Source organism: Tachysurus vachellii, chromosome 11, assembly GCF_030014155.1.
Source record: "Tachysurus vachellii isolate PV-2020 chromosome 11, HZAU_Pvac_v1, whole genome shotgun sequence".
NCBI lineage: Eukaryota > Metazoa > Chordata > Actinopteri > Siluriformes > Bagridae > Tachysurus > Tachysurus vachellii.
In genome coordinates, this window is record NC_083470.1 from 18,335,016 (window position 1) to 18,351,551 (window position 16,536).

Here is a 16,536-nt window from a genome sequence, read left to right on the forward strand (position 1 = left end):
CAGGTGAGGTCCTCAGAGATGTGTATTCAAAGGAACTTGAATTATTAAATCTAGCATATGATTAAGATGATGAGTTTCTCTAGTGATGTTTTGTTTAAGCCCAAATGAGTTTAGTAGGTCCATAAATGTGAGTTCTAATGCATCGTTTGTATTGTCAACACGAATGTTAATGTCTGCAACAATTAACGCTTTATCGAAAATAACAAATAGGTTTGAAAGAAAATCTGCAAATTCTCTAAGAAAATCAATGTAGGGCCCTGGGGTCTATACGTGGTTGCTAGAGCAAGAGACATCAGGGATTTTTTTTGTGTGCATGTGTGAGTGTGCAAATTCAGAACAAGCACTTCAAAGGAATTAAATCTGTATCACTTTCTCTGAGTAACAGTAAGGAAATTGCTAAAGACAGTGGCAATGCTCCCTCCTAATGTTCAGAAGCCCAAACCAGTCAATTTCATGTTTCTGTGTACCTATATTCCTGGAAGAAGGACTGACCATGCTGCTGACGAGCTTTCAGCTAGGGTGTGGTGCTTCTCTAGAACCTGCCTACAGGTTCTCCTTCCCAGTCTACGGTAATGTTAGCACAGTAAGAAGCCTAGGGCCTCCCAATGTTCAAATTCACTGTTAAGTGCACTAAAGTCTATTATCTCAAAATGTGTACTTGGTGAGGACAATCTTGGGTTGGTAGCCATTTGATCTAGATGAGCAGTAGGAACTTGATCCAGAGAAGCAGAAGAGGGGCTCCTGATGCAGAGCTTAGCATGAATTCTGCTGTCTACCAAAAAATCCTGAAGGACAATGTGTTCATGTCCTCAAGCTGAAGCAAACTTGGGTTCTGCAGCAGGATAATAATCCAAAACACACCAGCAAGTCCACCTCTGAATTACTGAAGAGAAACAAAGACAAAAAAAACAAAAAATGAAGACTTTGGAGTGGCTTAGTCAAAGTCCTGATTTGAATCCTATTGAGATGCTGTGGCATGACCTTAAAAAGGCAGTTCATGCTTGAAAACCCTCTAATGTGGCTGAATTCTGCAAAGAATTCAACAATTCAACAATTAAAAAAAACAACAATTCTGCAAAGTTGAATGGACCAAAATTCCACAGTGCTAGTAACAGCCACAGTAACAGCCTCATTGCAAGTTATCCCAAACGTTTGATTGCAATTCTTGCTGCTAATGGTGTCCCAACCGGTTAATAGATTTAGGGGGCAAGCACTTTTTCACACAGGGCCGTGTAGGTTTGGATTTTGTTTTCCCTTAATAATAAAAACCATCATTTAAGTTGTGTTTTACTTGTTATCTTTGACTAATATTTAAATTTGCTTGATGATCTGAAACATTAAAGTGTGACAAATGTGCAAAAAACTAAAAAATAAGGTTTTAATAACTTTTTCACACCACTGTAGGTCTAACATTCTATCAGTTGATCTGTCTCTCAGTCTGTCTCCACCACACTGATGGAGTATGCGCAGTGTAGGCTTGGTGTTAAGAATTAGTTCTTTAAACATTAGTACAGTAAGTACCCAAATTTAAAAATGTTTACCTGCACAAGAACCAAACTGACAGTAATGGAGATGGAATAATCAACAAAAATCTCCTACAGCCACTGCTACTGTAAATAACAGCTATGTAGGCCAATTAAAAGATAATGGCTGTCCTTATGGTGACATTACAGTGAAATGAGTGTGGCCTATAGGATGACACTCTTGCATGTTAACAAATCCTTGAACTTTCCTTTTCTTGAACAAAATTTATGCCAAAATGCTAACTGTGCACACATGACAGTGCCATTATTGCCTTTATTGTTTTGCAATGTTACACATCCTGTTTGCATGCCTCTGTCCATACATAACATCTATGTATTAAAAACTTGCAAAAACAGTTTTGTTAAATTTCTATGCAGAATTGCAGAGTTTGAATGTAAAAGTATACATAAATATAAAAAAATAAGATTTACTTATTAAAAAAAGAAAATGTTAAATTATTTGTTGGGTCAAACTTTATATAATGATCAACATCTTTAAATTCAGATTATTTTTATTTCACATACATTTGTATTCAATTAAAAATACACTATTAAAAATATAGTACTTTGTCATTATTGGCAAAATAGTGATATTTTCCATAAAAAATTGTAGAGAATCCCTCTTTTTCTGCTTAATCTCTTACTTTTGACTGTTAAATAATCAAATGAATTACAGAATCTGCATAGCTGGTTTAAACATTGAAATTTAAGCCAGATTTTTATCACATAGATAAGAAGCATAATATTAGTGAATTAGTGTTTGTATTTCATCAATATAAATTATTGGCAGTGTTCGTATTTCATTAATATAAATTATTGGCAGATTGTTGGTCAAATGTGCAATATTATTGATAATTGTGTTTATTTTCAGTTATCAGTTTATTTGAGAATAAAAGAGTGCATATGAGTATCTGTCTTCAGAGATTGCAATAACTGTGTGTGTAGGGCTGGGCGATATGGCCGAAAACTGTATCACGATATCAGTGTTTCATATCGGTCGATATCGATAATTATTAAACTTTTTTATAGCCCATTTAAAATAAGGACCAGGAGAAAAATATATTACATTTAAACATTTTTATTTTAAGCTAAACCTTCCTCTTATTGTAATCCCTTCAGTTATTAAGACAGAAATGTCAACAACCAGGAAAACTCAAATAATTATAACGTAAACATAAGTCTAAAGTCACAATGAACACTTAACAATCATCTCTTAACATTTAAGGTGCAAAATGAAAGAAAATGTAAGAAATGCTTAATAAAGTGTAATAAAATAGTGCGAAGTGTTAAATATGAACATAGAGAAACCTGAGAATTTAGTGCAAGTTTAGTGCTAGGAAGTTCACTAGCTGTTCACCTTCTGGTGAATAAAGTGTTTTAAAATATGTGCAGTGTTTTGTAAACATAAATAAAACTGAGGTAGACTGAGATACATCTGTAATATAAAAAACAAACCTGATACAGTACAGTAACATTGTTTGAAATATAAAACCTGCAGAAATATGAAAAAGTAACTCAAGTTATTCTTACTCTAATCATACTTGAAGTTGAACTATTCAAGTATATTTTCGTAGACTTATAATTAGGGCTGTAGCTATCGAATATTTTAGTAATCGAGTATTCTACCAAAGATTTCATCAATTAATCGAGTAATCTGATAAAATGTATTTTTGCTTAATTAAAGAGCGATATTAAATATACAAGAGAAAATAAGACGGGTCTCTTAAAATGAATAACTAATTTGTTTCCTTTTTTAAGAAAAATTAACTTTTATTTTTTAAATGTATATTATGCAAATGCATACAACAATATTTTCTATCAAAAATAAACATTTAGATATTACCCATTGTTTCTCTGTCTGTACTTTTACTGTGAACAATGACAAAGTTGACTGAGAAGAATTAAGTACATTTAAGTGCCAAACATTCTGGGTTTTAAATGAACCCCTTTCTGAGATGCAAAAACAAAAAAATAAATTATAAAAGTATCAAAACTAAGGCATGCATTAAAATAAATAGTAATAATAATACAAAAATACTGCCTTTAAGTCATGCAACTTGACTTTCAGAAATAAAAGATTCAAAATCTACAGCTCAGGCATAACAAACATTTACTGTCTAATTTGGAATGCTTTGTGGTATTTAAGAGGCAAAAAACATGAACAGGAACTTGGACCTAGAGTCATGCATGGTTTCACACCGAGTGCTTTAAGCATATATATATAAATCAGAATATAAAAGTCGCTCTCTCTCAACGTGTGTGCTTTAAAAGTCTTTAAAGGAGCATGTGATTGCAACGAAGAAAGGTAAACATATCAACATGCTCAGAAATTAGGCTTGCCCTGCGGTTTTAAGAAATGTTTCCTGCTGCTGAAAACAGACGCTCTGATAGTGTCCCAAAACTTGGACGTTTTCTGTCGTTTTCTCCTGTTTTTTTCTTCTCTTTGAAATTGTTATCGCGGCCTTACATTTTGTAGCCCGCACGTGCCCTCAAATCAAAAGACCGCTAACTCCTCGCGTCTCCTTTCGCTTTTACTTAAGCACGTTGTCACACACACACGCACACACACACACACGCGCGCGCACATACACACACAAAATAATTGCACAAGAACGTGACGTGAGCTTTAAAATGAATTAAAAGAGGCAGAGGAATTTGCCTCGAACAATTTTTGTAATCGAGTTACTCGAGGAATCGTTTCAGCCCTAGTTATAATATGCAAAAAACTTTATTTACAATTTCCTCGCTCGCTGCGGCTCATTTTCTGCTCATCAGTTGCCGGTTACTGAAGAGGAATCCAGCACGAGGATATGGCGCAACCAAACACGATACTGTTACATGATTGGCTGTTAGAATGTTACTCCCCAAGTTGCTAGGTTACTAGAGAGTGAGTGCCTTTGTTAATGCAACCAAACTTGCTTCGCAACCTCTGTTTTCTTCCGACGAAGAATAAAAAATATCGAACGTCTTATCGAGCACATTTTATATCGCTATTGATCACGTGTCTATCACGATACATATCGTTATCGTTTTATCGCCCAGCCCTATGTGTGTGTATATGTGTGTCATCCTAAATGCCATAGAGATTTATGTTCATCACTAAAACACTAATGGCATTTGCAGTTGGAACTGTGAAACACAGGTTTACTGTTGCAGAAGAAAATAAATTTTAGATGGAAGATTTTGTGAGAGAGAAAATGAATATCTGCATCCATGATCAAGATTAGGGCTTTACTTAAAAAAAGTTAGAATACCCCAGCCCTGCACCAAAAAAGGAGGCTACTGCAACACAAACCAGTATTTTTCAGTATTTTATTAACACTCTGTACAACATCCCTGAATAATACACAATCATATATATTCATATATGAGGGGAAGAGCAGCTTTTTTCTTTGTTTTGTTGTCATGGAGGTCTGTTAGGATCACACCCAGACTTTTTACTTGTGCTGTGTATTTAGTTTATGTTCACGTGGTTGCCCCACCCTAGGCTTTATTGCTTCCCGCCTTTGCACACCTTATGTTTTCTACTTGGCTTCCCTTTTCATTCTGGCCGCATTGTCTTGGGCAGCACGGAATCCTCATCATTGTTGTCTTTGTGTTCACTTTTTTGTGTCTCTGTCTTGTTTCTTTGAGTTTGGATTTCCTTTCTTTCCCCCAGTGTTTTCTGGGTTTTGTGTTTGGTTTTTATGTAATAGATCATATTTTTGCTATATCTGCATTTGCATCTGGGTTTTTAACACTGAAGACACCCCCGTTTTTATGATAGTAGGATTCTGCCACTAACAGACCCAGAAGGATAGTCTCTAGCCTGGCACCTATCATCTGCTGAGATACATATCTGGACTATTATTTCAGGCATTTTAAAACCTTTTTTCCCCTGTGTGAGCAGGGGTTTCTGAGCAATAGTTGTGCATGAGCATTGGCATGATTTCTGAATTCATTGTAGTTTTAACATATTCCTTCCTGCTGAAGCCATCAAATATTTAATGATGAAGGTCTGAGCACAAGACCAATCATGGCAACAGCAGTTTAAAGCTATCACTATGGTCTCCAAAAGGAAAAACCACAGCACTCACTCACTTTCTACCGCTTATCCGAACTACCTCGGGTCACAGGGAGCCGTGATCTCAGGCATCATTGGGCATCAAGGCAGGATGCACCCTTAATGGAGTGCCAACCCTTCACAGAGCACACACACACTCTCATTCACTCACGCACTCACACACTCAGGCAATTTTCCAGAGATGCCAATCAACCTACCATGCATGTCTTTGGACAGGGGGAGGAAACCGGAGTACCCGAAGGAAACCCCCGAGGCACGGGGAGAACATGCAAACTCCATATACGCAAGGCGGAGGCCGGAATCGAACCCCCAACCCTGGAGGTGTGAGGCGAACGTGCTAACCACTAAGCCACCATGCCCACAAGCCACAGCAGGCCCACATATTTCCAACCTCAGCAGCAGTGAGAAGTTTCAAGGTTTGAGTCTCCATCCAGAATGAATCTGAATCTGCACTCTCGGACTATGTTTGTGATCATGTAATCATTAAGGGCAATGTACAAAGTACAAGCCTAACTATGACAGCATAAACAAAAGGGAGAGCCAGAAGGTAACACAAGAGGGCATCTTGGGCCAGCTTCTCCACTATCAACAAACCTGAGTGAACATGTGAGAGTAGGGGGCAACAGCATCCAAACACACTAGTTCACCAAAACACTATATAAACACACTCTAAACACACTTATGAACCCTCCAAATCTGCATATATATATATATATATATATATATATATATATATATATATATATATATATATATATATATATATATTCATAAAAATCTTGACTAAACAAAGTTTTCAGCCTGGACTTAAAAAGTAAGACTCTTTCTGAGGTCCAAACACTTATTGGAAAGCTTTTCCATACCTGCTGGGTTTTGTAAGCAAAAGGTATGCCTCTGGCTGTAAACTTTCATACTTTAGCAACAAATAGCACCCACATTTTGAGCAAAAAATATGTATTTTCAGTTACTGTGGTGCAAGACAATTAAGTTCTAGGTCAGTAGCAGTATTGTATAAGCAATGTAAAATTTTACTGGGACAATGCAGGGTGAATAAGCTAGAACTCAAATATAGATGCAGTCAGTCTCTTATTCAAAGTCCTTAAAATAACTGTTATACAATGCTATATATCATGAAACACGAGAATAGTGAAAAAAATGTGTTTAAATACAAACACGGTTAATTTGATTTTGTTTAGTTTTACACAAACAAAATTATGAGCACTAAATAATTATGACCATAGGCCCTACACAGTTAAAAACTTTTCACACAAATTAAGTTTAATAGTTGCTATGTGCAGGTGTGAGTTTGTGTTGCTGGTGAAGTACAAGTGAATACCCTACAAATATGGTATAGTACAGTGTAGATTCTCGTTCTGTAGCTTCTTGGTAGTTATTATTTTAGTGTGTCTTTTTCTTATTGGTTTCCTTACATTTCAGAAGACTGCTGCTGCAGAAGAATTCATGGTTAAAAAACAAACAAAAAAAACAAAACTGTAGTAATTTCTATCATGGTAACTTGTACATAGAGTATGTTCCTTTGAGACACACACAAACACAGTCACACACGAACAGGTGAAAACTGCAAATGGTATCAAATACCATTAATATTTCACTGTACTAAATATTTTTAACTGTATTTATTATATTTAATCTTAATCTGCGCTTCCATGTCAGCAGCCATCTTTGTTGTGGCACTTCCATGTTGGCACTTTCATTTTTTACTCTCCCACACTATTTAAGCATATGGTCTGCAAACACTTCTCGCCAGATGGTCTTCGTTTTTAGCCTAGCACTCACAATTGTATTCCCCCCATTCATTAGCTCTTAAGTTTCGGTTTCAGAATTACAGACAGTTTTCACTATTCAGACTTTTGCCTGCCCTGCTGTATCATGCTGCTTCAGTTTTGGTTTTAGAGGACTGCTCCCTCTACTTGGATTACTGTTGCCCAGCTGTGGATTATACTGCCTGTTTTTCTGGATATCTCTACCCAGCATTCTTAGTTGTTTCTGTTAGTGGAAATTACTGCCTGTGGATATACACAACCCTTATCTGGATTGGACCCTCGGCCAGATCCTTTGGTAGGGGATTAATTGCCATTCCCACTACCATTTCTCATCTGCTGTTCCTTCTACCCTGACCGTTTCTGACCTCCAAACCATTCCCTCAGTCTATCATGATCTTGGCATGGTCTTCAATAATGTCTGGGCCTTCTCTCTATCTCCGCAATGACATTCTGACTGCAATATTGAGCTTTTGCTCAGAAATTCACAGCTTCGCTGTCATCTCTATAGCCTTACTGTTCCAGAGAGGGAGATCATTAACAGTTATATTCAGGAATTGCTCACCACCGGCTTAATCTGACCATCTTCCTCTCCTGCTGGGGTTGGTTTCCTTTTTGTTGTGAAGAAGGATGGCTCCTCAACGCCATGAAAATTAAAAAACGCTACCGACTGCCACTCATGTAATCTGCCTTTGAGCTTCTCCAGGGGACCACAGTCTACTCGAAGCTTGATCTCCGCAATGCTTACCATCTCATGCACAATAAGGAAGGCGACTATTGGAAGGCCACTATGAGTACCTGGTTAAGCCGTTCGGTCTGACCAACTTGCCCAATGTGTTCCAGGCGCTCGTTAACAATGTATTGAGGGAGATAATTGACCAGCATGTTTTTGTTTACCTGGATGACATTCTTAATTTCTGTTTTAATTTCATTCTTAACACCATTTTCTGTTCTTGCACACTAGTTAAGTCTGCAAACACTCTTCACCAGATGGCTTTTGTTGCTAGCCTAGCACTCACAATTGCCTTCCCACCCGTTCATGAGCTCTTAATTTTTGGTTTCAGATTCAGACTGTTTTCACGACTTGTATTTCTGCCCACAATGCTGTATCATGCTGCTTCATTTTCTGATTTACTTCAGTTTCAGTAAAACATGCCTCCAGAACTCAGTTTCTGATTTACCGACTGCTCCTTTTACTTGGATTACTGTCACCCAGCTGTCATAGCTGTTTTAGCTTTTGGATAATACTGCCTGTTTCGCACAGATATCTCTGTTCAGCTGTCTTAGCTGTTTCAGTTAGTTGATATTACTGCCTGTTTCACAGTGATATCTTTGCCCAGCCTTCATAGCTGTTTAGGTTGTGGATTTATAACTATCTGTTTAACCACTGCCTGTGTAACCTGGATATCTTTGCCCAGCTCTATTAACTGTTTCGGTGTGGATTTTTACTTATCTGTTTAACTGGTTGTCTTCCTCTCCTGCATTATCCTGCAATTGACTGTGGGATTTATAGATTGCCTTTGTGTGACTTTGGCCTTGTTCCTGTTCTCTTTAGTTTCAGTAGTTTCAACAGAGTTACTTCTTTTATGGATGAATTTTTTGATGTCTGGATTTTGCGTCCTGTGCTGTTTTCATATTTTCTTCTATTACAGACTTGTTCTGCTCAATTGACTGTGTTCTGCATTTTGGTTTTCTTTTCCACCCTGACAAATGTAGCTTGAAAAGATGGACTAAATTAGTAACTGTATATTATTGATTCAGTGTAGCAAATGGAAATAATTAAATGAATCTCTCCCCCCTTCCCCCCTTTCTTTCTTTCAGGCTGGCTGGAGCACCTACATCTCTAAAAGCAGGCTATGGCTCTAGTGGTGGTGTTGGGGTGGGTGCTGGATTGGGGATAGGTGGCATGGGAGGAATGCCAGGACGGGGAGAGACCTACAGACTGGCCACCCATGAAATCCCAAGAACATCTCCAGCACCACAAGCTCAGAACCTTGCAGTATCCAAGGGCATGGGGTCTGACCAAGGTCCTGGACAGCATGCCTCCAGACGGAACCTCCAGGTGGACATCAGCAGTGGTGGAAGTGTAGGGCGATCAGGTCGATCTCCATCTGTGTCTCCTGAACGGGGCAGTGCTCCCAGCTCACCCTACTCAGTGCCACAGATAGCACCTATGCCCAGTAGTAAACTCTGCCCAATCTGCAACACCACAGAGCTGACGAGTCCTGGCAGAGTGCCTAATTTCAACAAGTGCACCCAGTGTTGCACCACTGTGTGCAACCAGTGTGGCTTTAACCCCAACCCACACCTCACAGAGGTAAACATAACTATTCCCCAGGTAGAACTTAGAGATCTTAAAATTGTCTGTACCTCAACTTCTAAAGATTGATTGTTGAACAATTTAGATTTTATGTTAATAATAACCACATGCATTTACACCTTAATTTAGCTGCTATCCAATTATTTGGCCATTATTTTTTACATGAAAATAAAAAACTGAAAAACAAACTTTATTTATACCGTATGAATATTGTAATTATGTGTTTAAGTACAACAGATTAAAGGCTGTGAAATATGCTGTAGGTATCAGAGGTGAAAACAACAGAAATATTAATATGGAACAACATGTTTATTACATGTACTGGGGTTACCTTTAAAGGGACCTTGATGCTGTGTCATGGCAGATGCTATGGGAATGCTTCTTTGCAGAAGTTGTGTCGGAAGCTCTGTGAAACATCATGATAATTTATCGGCTCGAGTAGATCATGTGAACACTGAGGTGTTGAGGTTGTGGAATAGTCCCTATTCTGCCTGTTTTTCTCTTTGGCCATTTAAGTTGCAAATACCTCTTCAGCCGTTGTGTTTTGGGTAGTAGTTATCTCCCAGGCCTACAAGGCGTGTGGTGTGGTTTCATTTGTAGGGGTACTATCCCCCAGGATATTTGTGCTCCAGAAGGTTGGTCCTCTCCACACACCCATATCAGGTTCTATAACCTTGAATTAGACCCTACTTCTGGGTCCAAGGTCTTACAGGGCTAGTGGTGCTTTGCTCTTGGTCATTCGTACCCTTTCATGATCTTCAAGGCAGACATCTCCCAGCATGTGTTTTTTTATTAATACATAATTCTATCAGGGAAAATTAGTGCTAGTTTAAGTGTTTCAGGAAGAGGTAGGTCTTCACCTGTCATTTGAAGACAGCCAGTGTCTTCAGCTGCTTGGATAACCAGGGGAAATTCATGCCACCACCTTGGTGCAAGAACAGAAAATAGTCTTGATGTGCATGAAACTGCAGTTAAGCAGTGCTAGTAAATCTGATCTAGCATGGGGTGGAGCAAGAAGTGATAAGAGCTTTGAATCTGATGTGTGCAACTAGAGAGAGTGCAGCAGTTGGGTGGGGTGTGAGAACTTTGGCAGGTTGAAAACGTCATGCAGCTGCATTTTAATCATTTGCCGAGGTGGAATTGTGTTCAGAGGTAGACATGCCAGCAGATAGCTGTAATACTCTATTCTCAGAATTACAAGAGACTGAACAAGCACTTTATCAGTCCCCTCTCCTGAACTAGGCACTGCATCACTTGCCACATTCTGGGCATCCACTCGACACAGCTTGTTAATGCATTGCGAATTATGATCAGGTTGTCAAGAGAAGAATAGTTGGAACCTTCCATGAAAAGGATGTTAACAAAGCTTTTGTAAAGTTCCTTACAGCAATGACCAGTTATATGTTTTTGAATTACCTATTGTGCCCTTTAGTAATGATGTCAATCAACTCCATAACACTTGCTTTTCAAGTTTCAGTTCCAAGTAAGAACGTGCTGGAATTACAAATATCAAATTAGTTTTCTAAGAAAGTTTTGTAAGAATCGGTTCTTTGCCAAATTAAATATTTTCTTGCAATATTTAAGGCCAGTATTTTTTTTTCATGTCCATGATGTGTCTTGAGATAAGAGTGATGTTTGTGTAATGCTTATGTTGGTATTACTTAGGGCAATGGTAATGCTAATGTTTTAGGACAAATAAAACATTAGTGATAATGCTGGTTTCTTACATATTAATGCTTTTTTGTTTAAAAGCATTTATTGATATTTGATGGGGATAAACATAGAATAAACAACAACAAAAAAAGACATTTCCATGGAATAAGGCATTTAAAGGCACAAACTGTGAAAGAGGCATAATACATCCCTGTGTGGTTTTTCAGCAGTTTCATTGGTTTCTTCCACCTCCCAAAAACAGCTAGATACTTTACTCTGCATGTTTCCTTGGCATGAGTGAGTTTGAAAAATATGAGTGTGCATGTTGCCATGTGATTAACTGGTGTCTCAACCAATCTGCATTACGGCTCTCCAGAATGGATAAGCTCTAGATAGTAACTAATACTATTTTTTTTCTGTAAATATATACTTTATGGTATAGTGTTTTTTTCTTACACAGATATGACAAGTTTTTAGACATTATTTTAGGCATTGTTCCTTTTAATTTAACAATATAGTTAAATATGAAAAAGTGTGCATTGGATGTAGGATATTTATGCTTTTAATCTGCAGTTTAGAGTTTTAATTTTTTATTTTAAATTTTATGTGCTTTCCTATGCTAATATAGCCACAGTGTAAAAAATAAGATGATCAACTGCTGATCCCTTACACTCATGACTCACTTAGTTAACTCATAAATTTATCCATAACAAATGTCCTCCAAATAATCTCTGAATAGGATTCTGTCTTCTTTGTCATCATTTGATGTGTGTATAGTATGTAACAGAATAAAAATCTGATTATCCTAATTTTGCTATCTGAATTTTAGTATGAGATGTCTTTAATTTCTGCCTTAAGTATGACAATAATGAAAAAATTAGGAAGCAGTTTGTAATGTTACATTGTACACCCACTGGACCATTCCTCTGGAACTCCCAAGTGGGAATTTTCCATAAAGAAACTATTGTCCTGTATGTGATCTACACTCTGGTGTTGGTACATTCTGTCAGAAAATATTAAGTCCACCTTAATTCTTTCATTTACATTAACTACTTTGTCCTAATCAGGGATGCTGCAAATGCAAAGTCCACTATACACATCCTGTCACTATGACACAGATCATAGTGCACACAAAGTCAGAAATAGAGTCAATTAGCAGCCTTGACACTATTTCTTCTGTACTTTGGTACAGGTTTCTGGAGCACAAAGATACAGCAGGGTGTAGTTTTTGTTCCCAGTTGTAACACTGTTCCACAGATTTGACTTTAACACTAAATGTCACTGTGACTGTTGTCAGGGCTGGGGCAGGCTTTGGAAAGTGCAATTAATTTCTTGGTTTATAAGCTCTGCTTTGTATTGTCAGTTTGTTTGATCTGACCCCCGGAGTTAAGTTTGTTCTGGAATAATCACTCAGTATTTCCTAAATACTTACAAAATTCTCTACAAGTACTTTAAATATTACAGATCTCCAGAGAGAGGCTACATAAAATTACACCAGGTTACATATGTAACCTGGTTCCCTGAGAAGGGAGCGAGAAGCTGAGTCAGGGCTGACACTATGGGAATGCTTCTTTGAAGAAGTTGTATCTGAAGCTCTGTGTGCACACATGCCAATTTAATGGCTTGGGAAGGACACATAATAAAGTGATTACGTGCCAGCAAGTCCATATATGGCCTCCACTACCCAGAGCGACAGGCGCTGTTTGGAAACCGGATTACCCCATTCTGGTTCCCAAAACAGACAAAAAGGGAGGAGGAGTTATGCCACGAGCTCGAGCGGTGGACATAAGTCCTCAAGACCCTTACTGGGCAAAGCAAATGCAGCCTCTCCTGTTCCACTGACTCATGGGCAGGGGACAGGATGTAGGATTGCCCCCTGTGTCTGAGAGAGGAGATCCTACTTGATGGGAACTTCCGATGGAGTGCCATTCAGGAGGGAGTCTAGGTCTGTGAACCAAACTCGAGAGGGCCAACGAGGAGCAACTAGAAGAATTTTGACTTGGTCATGCCGCACTCTGGCTAGGACTTGCAGGAACAGAGTACCCAGAGCAAAGACGTACAGATGGAGCCTCAGCCACGTTTGTACCAAGGCATCCAGGCCTAGAGGGGCCGGATGAGAGATAGAAAACCACAGTAGGCAGTGGGTTGACTCCTTGGAGGTGAACAGATCCACTTCAGCCTGCCTAAAAATCTGCCAAACCTGCCGTGACAGGAAGACTGCCTCCAGATTTACATTGCCTGGGATGAAAATCGCTCTCAGTGAAAGAAACCTGGTCTCTGTCCAGAATCTGCTGCACCAACCTGAACAGAGAATGCGAATACAAACTTCCCTGATGATTGATATAGGACACCAGAGTGCTCTCTATCCGTGCTAAGACATGGAGCCCCTGAGGTCTGGGGGACCTCATCGCCAGGCAATTTATGTGCCATGAGAGATAAGGGCCCTCCCATAGACCCTGGGCAGGACGGCCATCCAATGCCACTCACTACCCAGATGGTGTGGCATCTATCGAAAGAGTCCTGCGACAGTGATATGCCCCCAGAGTGGGACCCAAGGCCAGGAGCCAGGGTCTTTTCCACATAAAAAGGGCTTGAAGCCCATGGTGCGTAACCCTTATTAACCTGGAGGGATGTCTGTGAGGATGAAAGCCTGCACCCCTGAGCCAGAGCTGGAAGAGTCTCATGTGAAGACTGGCTGTTGCTGAGAAGAGGCTGAGCACCTTAGCCATAAAGCTTTCACTGCTGACAAGATATAAGAAACCCAAGCAGGGGACAGACATGCCCACAACATGGTGGAGTCCCAAGCTACCCCCAGAAAGGTGAGAGGGAGAAAGCACACACTTTTTTTGGGTTCAACCTGAGGCTTAGAGTCCTCATATGGGCAAGCACAGTATCTTGATAACTGGCTGCTATAGCCTTCGACTGGGCCAGAATGAGCCAATCGTCCAGGTAATTCAGTACATGGATAACCTGGAGATGTAGCAGTGCCAGGTCAGCATTGTCGGAACTCAGAGCTGCCCTCTGAGGTGACTCATCTGCTGGGTGGATCTGGAGGTATATCAATTGCCACTAAGTGTTTCTCACTAGCTAAGTCAGAATCAAAGTAAAGAAAATAGGCATCACAAGCTTGAGTAAGATCAATGAAGTCCCGATTTTATTGCAGCAGGAAAACAGCAAAGTTGTCAAAGTCCTTTTCATCATCAAAATCAGCAAAATAGTCCAACATCCAAGCGTGGTGCAGTCGAGTGCACAAAGTCTCGGTCAAGCTTTCTCTATTTATGTTCAGGCGCTATTAGGCGCCTCCTTTTTCTTAATTTACATAACTTAGCCAATTTCCCGTTATTTCTAACTTTTACATCCTACCCCTCCCCTTTTATCTTTCCTTTTATGGAGTTCCTGTCTTTTAATTTCCCCTTATTTCTTACCCAAAGCATATTTAAATATAAAAAATTGGTTCATTTTAAGCCTGTTACTTCCTGAAAATTTCACATTTTGCTCTCATGACTTGTGTGTGTGTGTAAGACCACGCAAACCACGTATCGTCTCCTGTGTTTCATGTGGATCATTTTTCTTCATTTTCTCCTCTCAATTCTATAAGGTAAGAAATAATTTTTCGAATGTTCAGTGCCTGTTTCCTTACTTGATTAGATTATACATGCATGCAGATAATAAAGTCTTAGCTGATTAAATTGTAATGATTTTCTTACTTACTGCTATCACTACTATATCTTAGTGCTTGCAACGTACATGGATATATATATCATACTTTTCTTTTGTTCTAGTCACACCCCAGACTGGTCCAAGCCTTGCTCAATGTTTCTATATTTTTCTTATCTAACCGACATCATGGCTTCCAGAAACCCTAGGCCTCATCAGCCCTCGCCACCCAGGCCTTATCCTTACTCGGGTGGGATGACGACTACAGCGACACCTGACGTCCCTCTGCACCACTACAGGCATTCCCAACTATCTGCTCTGTCTGGGGAGTTAGCTTACTACTTGGATCGTCTTTACACTACTGATACCATCAATTTCACCCTTTCTCCTGTTACAAATCACATCAGGCCTTCTATTGTGATGCTACTACTCAAACTGATCCAATTGTCTCTCCTCCTGCCATTGCACACAGTACCCTCACCCCCCTTCGCTCATGGAATTACCGCTATGCCTGCGGGGCATATGATGGCCTACGAGTCAACCCTGTATCTCCCTATACTTCTTCATTAACCGGCCCCTTTCCACCTTCCAGTCCCGCTCTCCCTCAATCCCACTTCTCCAACTGCCACCAGATCCCCTTTTCCTGTATCTTGATTAAACCATCTTCAATAAACCTGTGTTTTCTCATACCCCAACATGGCTGTCAGTGTGTTCATTGTTTATACTAGTCTACCTCTGAATGGCTCAAGATAAACAAAAGGAAGACTTTGGAGTGGCCTAGTCAAAGTCTTGGTTTGAATCCTATTAAGATGCTGTGGCATGACCTTAAAAAGGTGGTTCATGCTTGAAAACTACACCAGGTTACGTATGTAACCCGGTTCCCTGTGAAGGGAACGAGACGCTGTGTCAGTGCTTACGCTATGGAAACGCTTCTGTGAGGAAGTTGTGTCTGAGGCTCTGTGTGCACACACGCCATTTTAATGGCTTGGGAAGAACACGTGACGGAGTGATTACGCGCCAGCAAGTCCATATAAGGGCATGTACGTCACACTACTCCAGCTTCTATTTGTCTGAAGGAAGTGCGAGAGCGGGGCATGGCCAGCGATGCAGTGTCTCGTTCCCTTCTCAGGGACCTGGGTTACATACATAACCTGGTGTAGTTCCCTTTCGAGGGAACTCAACGCTGCGTCAGTGCTGACCCTATGGGAACACCAATACCCACATTGCCACGCACCGGTCGATGGCTGTGCCAGAGGTTGTGAGAGAGCATGAGCAGACTGGGAACAAACCATCAAAGGCCCTGCAGCACCTGGGACCCTGGAGAGGGGTCCAAGTCCATGTTATAAAACCTGATAAAGGTGTGCGGAGAGGACCAACCTGCCGCAGCACAAACATCTCCAAAGGGAACACCCCTGGCCAAGGCACTGGATGAGGCAATACCCCTAGCAGAGTGAGCCCTGATGCCGAGAGGCGAGGCAAGACCGCGCACCTCATAGACCTGAGCTAATGGCCTTCACTACCCAGTGCGCCAGGCGCTGC

At 40.0% G+C, this 16,536-nt stretch overlaps 1 protein-coding gene across 1 annotated transcript in view; it reads left to right on the top strand.

Moving 5' to 3' along the window:
• The window catches only part of bsna (bassoon presynaptic cytomatrix protein a), a 118,161-nt gene that overhangs the window by 19,223 nt on the left and 82,402 nt on the right, over positions 1-16,536 (top strand). The window contains exon 2 of the mRNA XM_060882083.1: positions 9,189-9,684. Coding sequence (XP_060738066.1) covers positions 9,189-9,684 — 496 coding nt within the window. The remainder of the gene's footprint in view (positions 1-9,188; positions 9,685-16,536) is intronic.